The sequence below is a fragment of the Clinocottus analis genome, unplaced genomic scaffold, assembly GCF_023055335.1.
Source record: "Clinocottus analis isolate CAN_PGR_092001 unplaced genomic scaffold, fCliAna1.0.p SCAF_18, whole genome shotgun sequence".
Taxonomy (NCBI): domain Eukaryota; kingdom Metazoa; phylum Chordata; class Actinopteri; order Perciformes; family Cottidae; genus Clinocottus; species Clinocottus analis.
In genome coordinates, this window is record NW_027175909.1 from 14,271,666 (window position 1) to 14,282,325 (window position 10,660).

Sequence of the window (10,660 nt, forward strand, 5' to 3'; positions counted from 1 at the left end):
GAACTGAATGTCAATTTTATTTTCAGCAAAAAGGATAAAAACATCATTTGCACAACTCTGCCTCTCCAGAAATAAATAACACATATCGGTTGTACGCGACACCCGATTAATTAGTTCAAGCTGGAATCAAACACACGATCACACACGAGTCCTTTTAGCCATCATTTAACAAACAACCCACGGACATTATTGATTTCATTTCTGAATGACATTATATGCTTAAAATCTGCAAACTACGGAGGCAAAATTTCATTTTAATTACAAACGTCATCGAGTTAACGTCGCTGCAGAAACAAATAATCTCTTCGAGGATCTCGGAGGCGTGAATGTTGCCGTCAAGCACAACAAGGACCGAACTTTCTACGGAGCTTTTCTGGAGCAGCAGACCTCCGCCCGCCTCCACCCGACTCGTACAAAAGCAGAACGACCAAATCCTGACATTTCATAGCTCGGAAATCAAACATTGGACTCGTCAATAGAAAGGCGGGAGGAAAGAAAAACAAACAGACTCAGACAAACACTACATTGCAACATCTGCAAAATGTATTGTTAGGAGAATAAGATAAATTATACTTCCCTGTTTCACCCACTAGAGACATCAAAGATGTGTCATCCGGTTTTTTTTTTTCCGTTGTGTGCACGTCTTCGCATCACTTTCTCAGCACGTCGACGACTTGTTTCTCGCTGTGTGAGTGCAGCTGAACTTTTCATACAGAGGCCATGAATAATGTGGGAAATGTTAATAAAAAAACACTTCTTTTTTTTTTTTTTTTTTTACCTTGATCCGTAACCACAAACAAAAATAAAAACCCCCACCAACACACACAGAGATGTGTCGTCAAATTTCCACACGAACAGGCGAGTGACTGCTGATTAGCCGCCAGGGACGCAGCGTTTTCATGAGGAAGATTTTTTTGTTTTTTTTTTGTTGTTTTTTTTTTTTGCACAAAGATAGCAAAGGAATGCATCAAAGCCGAGAGAGAGAGAGAGAAAGAGAGTGAGAGAGAGAGAGAGAAAGAGCGAGAGCGAGCTGGGTCCGTCGCTGGAATGAAAGGTTCCTGCCCGTAACAAGGCTCCACCATGTTTGCATCCTGCAGTCACTGGTCGGACTGGAGCCCGACATCTGAAACCTTTTTAATGTCTTTAAGGTCTCCTCCTCGGTCGAGCCGCTGTTTTTGTGTCAAAAACCTTTTTGACAAAAAGAAATCCACGCGAGGCCGAGGAAGGGAAACGAACCCTTTGAAGTCAAAGTGTTTCCCTTTCAATCTCTCCTCTGTTTGTCTTTGAATCTTTTCCTGCGGTGCACTAAGGCAGACAAAATCCTTTTCTCTGACAATAAATTACTCGTTTTCATTTTTTTTTTCCGTTTTTTTTTGTTTGTTTTAAATCCGAGAAATGTTAAAGAGAGAGAGAGAGAGAGAGAGAGAGGGAGCGAGAGAGAAGACATTTAGGGGCTATGAGAAGACGCCGGCGCCGTCGCCGGTGCCGGTGCCGTACAGGTCGGCCAGCTTTTTGAAGCGCGGCCCCCAGTTGCTGAGGTAGTCGTAGTTCTGATCCGAGTCCGTGCTCAGCGACTCCAGCGAGCTCAGCGACTCGGCGACGGAGCCGCTGCCCTCGAACGCGTATGTCTGCAGCGAGTCGTACGGCGGCGCCGACGGGTCCACGTCGGCGTCCTTGAGGCGCTCCCAAATGAACTCCCGGAACACCACGTTGTCCGGCAGCGACTTGTAGGCCGGGCGGGCGGCGGCGGTGGTGGCCGAGTAGTGGAAGAAGGTGGGCGTGTCCGGCGTGACGTCCCGCCGGACGCCGGGGTCCCGGATGACGTTCAGGTTGCGCAGGGTCACCATGTCGAAGGCCTCCGTGTCCTCCTCGCCGCCGCCCTCGTCGTCGTAGCGGACGATGTTCTCCCGGATGTCCCGCTCCTCCTCCAGGATCAGAGGCTCCTTCTTCCGCCGACGCATCGTCACGATGAGCAGAACCATCACTGGAGAGAGAGAGAGAGAGAGAGAGAGAGAGAGAGAGAGAGAGAGAGAGAGAGAGAAATGGAGGAGTCAATATTAACTGACAACATGCATGTTTCTTTTTGTGCCAGTCAGCTGAAAGGATGCTGGGAAATGTGTCATTTACGGAGCTGAATACAGTCTGACAGATTCCTAACAAGGATGCGCTGGCGAAGGGATTGTACATATATATGTATACATATATTAATATATATATATATGTAAGTAAAAGTGATGGTGAAATGGGTGAAATAGAGGGCAAAGTAATGAATAAACTGTTGGAATTGGAAACGTAAATGGTTAAAAATTAGACATAAATGGTTGAAACGTCCCGTTTCCGTCTCCAACCACTACAAAAAATGACAGTTAAATTGTAGAGAAATATGATTGCAGGCTAACATTTTTATGAAATTGTCAGGGTTAAATAACACCCTGTTTAAAAATCAATTCCAATAACTGACACATGACAGTGGTGTCAATGAAGGGGGCGTTTGAGGGCTGTGGAGGAACATCTGACTCAAAATGGTCGGGTGAAAAAACCCCGCCGCACTCTGAATCCAATTATAGTTTACAAAACTCAAACCCGCAATGCAATTCATGGCGCCCCTCCGTGGTTTCCAACACCTACATTTTGCTCCACGACTCCTCCACCAAACTGGAATATGGTCGTCCTCTCGAGCTCTCGCCCCCCCCCCCCCCCCCCCCCGGTCCCTCTGCCATACATTATTGCTGAAAATAACTCCACGCCCAAGCAAAAACTGGCAAACGTCTAATGATCCTCTATCCATCAATGTCGAGCCGGTGCCGGTGAAATATCGCTCCGCGGGCCCCCGGATTTCTTCTTCCTTCCCCTTTCTCCTTTTTCGACGCCGAGGCGGGCAGCCGAGGACGAGGACCCGGGAAAAAAGAGCATTCAAACGCCACTTCACACCCTCTAATAAGGGAGCGAAGGGAGAAGATGGAAGGGAGGAAAGTGTCTTAAAGGGAAAGGCTGCAGGAGATGGGTAAAGCCCCTCGGTGAAGGCTTTTTTTTTGTTCTTTTGGGGGGGAAAGGTTCCTCAAGTCCACCACGACTAATGTCCATGACCCTTTAAGACCGGACGCCAGACTTTTTCCTGATGAAGATTGTTTCCCTTAATTTCGCTGGGAACTGGAGTCATTCGAAATTCTCTTCGATTCTTCCCCAAAGTGAATTACAAAGTGGCACATTGAAGTGGAATATTTCTCGCTGCTTTCCAGCGAAGCTCTTTAGGGTTTAATGCCTGGAAAGGCGGCCTTGATGCTTTTGCTTCCCAGACTGGAAACGGGCCAACGTCCAATCACATCCGACCAGGTGGACGTGGCCGGGCATACAAATAGTGAGACTGTGTCAGGTACCGAGGGGCCCCTGTGAGAAAAAATGACTTCCAGCCCAGTGGAGCAAACGCACACATAAGATACGAGCCGTCATAACACATTTACCGACGGCGTACACAAAATTACCACAAAAAAAAAGGAGATCAATTTAGAGTTACAAAGGCTTTTTGTTGGAATTGAATTGTTTAAACGATCGACTCGGCACAATCGATACTGAACAAGGTGAGTTTTCTGCGCCGTCCTTCTCTTCCCAGCATGCATCATTGAATGCACTTTCTCATCAGAGTGTCTTCTCTCTTGCATGCGCTCTGTGATTCGGGTGAAGGCGAGGACGGGTTATTCATTCATTTGGCGTCTCTGCGCTGCAGAGCTCTTCTCTGAGAGAGGTATCAATCAGCAGACTGCCGGCAAAGAAGATCATGTTTGTAGTTTAATGTTTTGTTTTTCACACCAAAAAAAATCCAAAGAGCCCCCGAAAAAAGCTATTTTCACGCTTAACGTTTTACGAAAGAAATACGACGTGAATGCAAGATTTAATTCAAAAACGTTGGACAGTTTCGTTCAGGAGATGCTTCTGTTTGTGCTTTTCTCTGAGCTCTTTTTACGAGTTTGAAAAAGGGCGGGACTTAAGTTGGTACACGATGTCATGACATTTGACATTGTCAATCAAATGGGCTCAAACCACATGCACATCGTCATGAAGACACACAAACACACACACACACGCACACACACACAAGCTTTCACTTTTCGTTCGTTGCTAACTTAGTTAGCGCTCTAGCGGCTACTTCAACCCGGCGGTGAACACGTGTTCCCTCAAAAACCAGATGAATGAAACTCTGTCGGCTCAAAGTATTCCAATACATATACATACAATACATATAATATACATATAATGTGTCAGCTGCTTGTTATTGAAAAATAGTCTATTTTCTTCTCTTTGTGTATTCATAAGTCTTAACGTGACTGCACAGACCTTCAATCTGATTACCAGCTTCATTTGATGGGAGATTAATAAACCAGCTGTATATTCTATACATGTACAACCAGCATGGAGTGTTTCAAAGTTATTAACAAAGCCAGACAATATGTACAGATCATAGTATATGTAATACATAGAATTAATCTGCAATCTTGGCGCCTATTTATGAAGATCCAAAGCATCTTTTCTCATCTTCTGTCCTACTTTTACTACAATATTAAAGATACATATATAAGTTACATCACAAGCAACTCAATGATTTCTATTCAAACTAAGGGGTGATTATGTTCATTATTAATTCATCTTATTTTCTCAATGAATCAATGGATTGTTTGTCCTATAAAATGTCTGAACAGAGTGAAGCTCCTGTGTACGTCATTATTGATGAGTATAAATTGATATGCAGATAGTTTCTCTCCATTAATTGATTCGTTGATTATAAGACAGAGAAATAAAACAGTTCAAACTCAAAGACATTCACTTCACAGTGACAGAGAAAGGCAGCAGATCCTCACACGAGCAGCTGGAACCACTAAATGTCAGTTTTTTCCAACGTAAAAGTCTGAAATAAAGAAGATCGTTGCAGCAGGCATTACTTTACATCTAGTTTCTGACTACGGGAGCCACAAGCAGCCCGGAGGAGAGCCGGCTCCAACACCGAGGTCTCACGCGTCCTCATCAACGTGACGGATATCGCTCTCCCGCAACGTGACGACGGGCAGAGAAACAATCACAACCCGCAGACACAAATCCTCCGTGTTATTGGCTTCTTTATCAGCGCCGCTGTACGTTCGCCGCACGATTCAAAACAGCTTTTTTACGGCTTCTTTGTTGCCGCCGATGTTATCCGTCACACTCGCGTATCCGTCCGGATGACGTGCTCGTGCTCTTCACTGTGTTTTTATTTTTGTCCCGTGCATCTTTCTGCAAGCTGTTAGCATTTATTTTATTTATACAAGAGGTGGTTTTTAGCTTCTGCCGGGATGTCGTGACGAAGACAAATCTGCTCTTAATTGACCTGCTTTATAAAAGAAGGACCCATTTCACATTCTTCCCTTTTTTTTATTTTTAGCGCGTCAGCCAACGTGACAGCGAATAATTGCACACAAAACACACAAATCTGAAGGTTACAACGTGCACGCAGTGGAGCTCAAAGTTCAGATGTGAGGGGAAATAAACAAGTCTGAATACAGACTCATAAATAGAAACCCGGATGGAGGGGCAAACACAGGACACGGGCAGGAGAATGAGAGGCAGTTGTATGGACGTGAAGATTCATGGAGTCCTACTGATAAGCAATACTCAGACAGAAATAACTGTCTGGAGATTTAAAGTGCCATGTAATGTCCTAATTGGGCCTCTGGAGGATGGAGCCATACCCGACATGTATTGGGGGAAGAAGAAAAAAAAAGAAGGATAACGATTGTCTCAGTCGTTTGGGTGCATCGTCCCAAAAATGACTGTGTCATTAAAAAAGATTTTAAATGACATTCCCACACAAAAAAAGAAGAAAAAAAATCGGAGTTGGACCCAGACATTTTCAGGCATATTACTGCAAAGAGTAGAGGACAAGCTCTGTAATTAAATCTAAAAATATCAACCGATGATTAATGACCACTTAGCCCGCGAGCGCGGCGAGCCGCAGCCAGCGTGCAGGCGGCGGCGGCGTGCGGTTTGGAGGCGGGCGGGAACCGCACACTCCCAACCAACCGCTGCGATCGAATCTCTCGCAACCGGCTGATGGATCCTGAGACGAGCAGAGCAGTGAAGGGCCCTCCACTCGCAGCGTTGCATTGTGGTTTTCAGGCTGATGACAGGTGGGAGCGTGCGGCGGAGGAGAGGAAGAGAGGCGAGTGAAGAGCGGTGACTCGAGTACTTGGAGGTACTTGTACTTTTGTTGGAGAATTTCTTTCATGTGCGACTTCACACTTTGTACTTTTAAATTCACTGCATGTATTCGACAGCTTGAATTACTTTATTAATACAAATAGAACATTTATCATATTGTATTATATGTTAAGCTACCCAACAGTATATTATATATATGCCTTTACCAACTTTTAAGAGGTATTATAAATGAATTACTCTTTCAATTTCAGTAATATACATATTTTTCTACAGTGAAGAATTTTGAGTAACGACCAATTTCTTTTCGCTACGTTAACGTTGATGCTGATACGTTACACTTTGACTTGATGGAGTAAGCTTTCAAATGCATAACTATGACTTGCAGGTTTAAACCGTATGTTTACTCTGAGGTATTCCTACTTTTCCCTGATGTGATAACCGGCGTTATTCGAGAGCGTCTGAGGACGACAGCAGTTTGGGTTTTTTTTTTATTCCGTCTCAAAACGATACAATCACACGCAATCACGGTCGCAATTGCTACCCACAGATTGAAAGAGGTCTTGATGGAAGAGCATCAAGGAGGATCATAATAAGAAGGATGACACGTGGGCTGGTAATAATCTGGAGGATGTGGGGGGGGGGGGGGGGGGCTGCACGCATAGCAAACAGAGAAAAGAAGGAAAGACGCTGATCCAATTGAGCGAAACAGACGGACGGGGGCAGCTGAGGACACGCACACAAACAAAGAGGCCACGGGGCGACTTGGAGGTGTGTTAAACTGGAGGACATTAGTTCTTAAGCTCCGCGGCCCCCGGGGGCCACGCCGTGCAGAGAAGAGCCGGCTTTCATTAGCGACGCCGGGTTCAGGGGTCGCACCGCCACATATTTCCCCCTGTTGCTCTTTTGAAGATTTCGCTCATCAAGGAGGAGTGTCCTCCCGTGGCAATGAAAGGAAGACGAACTTCAAGGCGACCGGAATGAAAAAGCAAAGTCGATCATCAAAGAAGTCCTTTCAGTTATTGTGAGCGCTGTTTAGATGCTGCTCCCCAGCTTTCAACGAAAGATCACCTCAGCGGTAAACCAGGACTCTGACGCGGCAACACTTCGCCGGAGGATTTCACGAGCAATAATGGAGACGACGGCTCGGTTGTGATAATGAATCATCATTCACAAGTGTTTTTTACGAATGTCTTGGTGTTGCACCGGGAAACAGATACACGGGGTGTCGTGTCTGTCCCTGAAAACGCAGTATTCCATACAATATGACCTCCGTGAAATACGATAATTAAGTTTATGAAAGACACTGAAACGTATCTAGAGGGAAGAACCTCGAGAGCTCCTTTTTTTTTCGGAGGGGAAATGATCTGAAATCTCATCACTGACTCAGGCTGCTGCCTTCAGGCTCTGCTTTCTCACAATGAAATTACACTTTTTTTTCCTGTTCAGCGTAGTGCGCTCGAGCGCAGGAGGAGCGCTGTCACATAAATGACACGTCTTCATCACTGGCAATAGAAAGGGTTTTAATAAAAAAGCAGCTGGAGACGGAAACATAAAGTATACATACTTACAGGACCCTTATTTTTAAGTGTCCAATCAAGTGAATGTGTTCCGATAAAATGAAAATGTAGAGCAATGCCAACGCGGCTAATGCGTCTTTTGGAGAGAAAAAATATCTCTTACATTCCTCGAGGGTTAGACAAACATAATTAAATATCTTAAATATGATCACGGTTTAAATCCTTGGCAGAGTCCTTTAGATCCACAGAATATATTTGATCGTCTTCCGGGTCCAACGACGCACTAAAAATACCAAACGGCTAGTTAATAACGCTACTTAATTGATCCTGTTGGCAACGTTTCCGCGGTGTTTTACTTGTCGACACCAAGGCCGCTGCCGCTCAGAGCCGGCTGACCCGGGTCACATGTATTTACCGAAGAGGAAATGTGAGGGGATGGAAAAATCTCCCTTCAGGTGTATGACAAGTGCAAGACCTCGAAACGCAGCTGTGTTTTTTAGCGAAAGCGTCTCACACGCATTCACCCGCCTGCAGAATGCATACTGGCAAAGAGAGAGAGAGGTCTGGGAGGGTTGATGGGTTGTAAAGACGGAGGTAAGTAGTGTTTTGTGGTGCAGCGCGTATCTAACATTGCCGCCACTTACAGAATCTGAACTCGGATCTGAACCGCAAAGATTGTCGATTTTAATACATTCTCGCCGCCTGCGAGCGATTTCGGGCGGTGAACTCAAAAGAGTTGTGAGTCGATATGAGATAATGGTGACCTGCCCACTCTTTTGATTTGATAACAGTGAGTACAAACATTACAGTGCTGAGGGGTCAGCATTTTGTCTGTATGAACGGCTGAAATGATTAAACATCCGCCATTTTGTTATGTCATGAATACATCCTTCTATCCTACGATTTTACGGATGGAGGGTATTGCCTGTTGGCTTTTAATTTGTTTTCTTGTTTTAAATTTTAAATAGAGAGGAAGGTCGAAATACATATTAGTAAGACCAGGGGGCTACTTACCTAAATAAATGAATCTAATCAAAGATTCAGCCGCTTCTCCTCAATCATTTTTTTACACAGTCCCTGATGTGAAGCTGCCTCTGTAAAGTCTGTTTGTTTACTATCTTAAACTCTGATGCAAACACTTTCTGCCTTCTGCGCTGCTGCTGGTCATATTTCATATGCAGAACAATGTGCATGTGCTGCTTTCTGCTGCGGCTTTCTGGCAGTCGGTGATTTGCTTCTGCGTTGTCGTATTAGCTGTTAGGCTAATCGACTTGGCAACAAACACGCTTCAAGCAGAACGTATTGTTTTCCTATCACTTGATAACTGAGGTCTGAGAAAAGTACATCAATGTATCGAAGAACAATTACTACAGCATTGTACTGACGCACAATGTTGAGGTACTTTGAGTATTACATCATATACTACTCCATACTTCGACTGGAATGCTGTACTTTGTCATAGAAAAACCAAAACAAACTGCATAGAACGACCTTTTAACTCAACCAAACACAACAGCTAAATGCTAAACCAATAATAATACCAATAATAGAATATTATTATGATTACATTGTGGTATAATATAATACATTACCGTGAAAGTCGGGTTACAAGCCGCTCCTACCTTCGGTGGGTGTCCCCGCTGTAGCAAGCGAGCGCGACTGCTAGCTCCTCTGCTGCTGCTACTGCCTGTGTCCCTGTTGTAGCAAGCTAGCTCCCTGCTGCTACCTCCCCGCTGCTGCTACTGCCCGTGTCCCCGCTGCCCGAGTCGGGCGTCGAGCCGGGGCTGGTCCCGTTACCTTCGAGCTAGCAGGCAGCTATTGGAGAGCTAGCAGCAGGCAGCTATTGGAGAGCTAGCAGCAGTGCTAACGGAGAGCTAACAGCAGCGCAGGAAGCAGGGAGCTTGCGTGGACAACCACCGAAGGTAGCGGCTTGTAACCCAACTATATATATATATATATATATATATATATATATATATATATATATATATATATATAATACTTTGTCTACTGACTGGTGATATGAGTAACACCATGATGAGATAAATCTTGAGCAATTTTGGTGTGCGCAAGTACAATAAAATAGTTTTCAAATGTCTTCATATCTGATAGCAGCAGTGCCCAAAGCTGCAAAAAGATCACCTCTCCAATAAAGATCACTCTTCAGCTCGATAACAACCTCTCCAGCTCCACGAAAACAACACATGTTGTCGTTACCTCTGACCACGAGGTCGTGTGGCTCTTACCCAGCAGCGTGATGATGCAGCCTAAAATAGCCACGAGGGCGCCGGTGCTCAGGCCGGTGGCGGTGTAGGCCACGGCGCCGCAGGACAGGGCCACGCCGTCGGAGTCGCAGTCGCACACTCGCACCGAGAGCGTGTTGGTGCTGCTCAGGGCGGGACTTCCGCTGTCCACGATCAGCACCGGCAGCCGGTACATGGGCTGCTCCCGCCTCCTGAACCCGCCGCGCTTCGTCAGGATGGAAGCTGTGTTGTCTGCAAAGTGGAGGAAGATCACACGTTGGTCCAAAAAAAAAAAACACCTGAAAGCTGCGTTTAATGTGTGATTTGCAAAGTTTATTGGCATCCAATTAAAAAATGGACTGCATGTAAAGCTTTAACGTGTATTCTGTAATGATTGCGGTGCTCCGGTGCAGCCTGAGATGATTTTACAGAATAAAAACAGGAACGCCAACAGATGGTGTCATTAACACAATTCATTATAGGACACGCTGTGGCGTCTCTCCCTGGTTCTGCCCACCTGTTGGCTAATGACAGCTTTGGTTTGATGGTAACAACATTTTATATGAAATCTTAGCTTACGAGCGAGAAAGAGGCCGCCAGAGGAGAACAATATGCCATTACAGCGGCAAGCCATGACGACTATACTTCAATAGATTGAAATGCCATTTCAAATTGAGCAGTCGCACTTGAAATGTAGAGCTAGCCTTGAAGGAC

The 10,660-nt window shown here is 45.2% G+C and overlaps 1 protein-coding gene across 1 annotated transcript in view; it reads right to left on the minus strand.

The window, feature by feature from the left end:
* Nucleotides 1–1,194: 1,194 nt before the first annotated feature.
* The window catches only part of LOC137788708 (cadherin-7-like), an 89,427-nt gene continuing 79,961 nt past the window's right edge, over nt 1,195–10,660 (minus strand). Inside the window, exons 11-12 of the mRNA XM_068581734.1 lie at nt 9,950–10,198; nt 1,195–1,984 (exon numbers count right to left, since the gene is read on the minus strand). Coding sequence (XP_068437835.1) covers nt 1,455–1,984; nt 9,950–10,198 — 779 coding nt within the window. The 3' untranslated portion in view covers nt 1,195–1,454. The remainder of the gene's footprint in view (nt 1,985–9,949; nt 10,199–10,660) is intronic.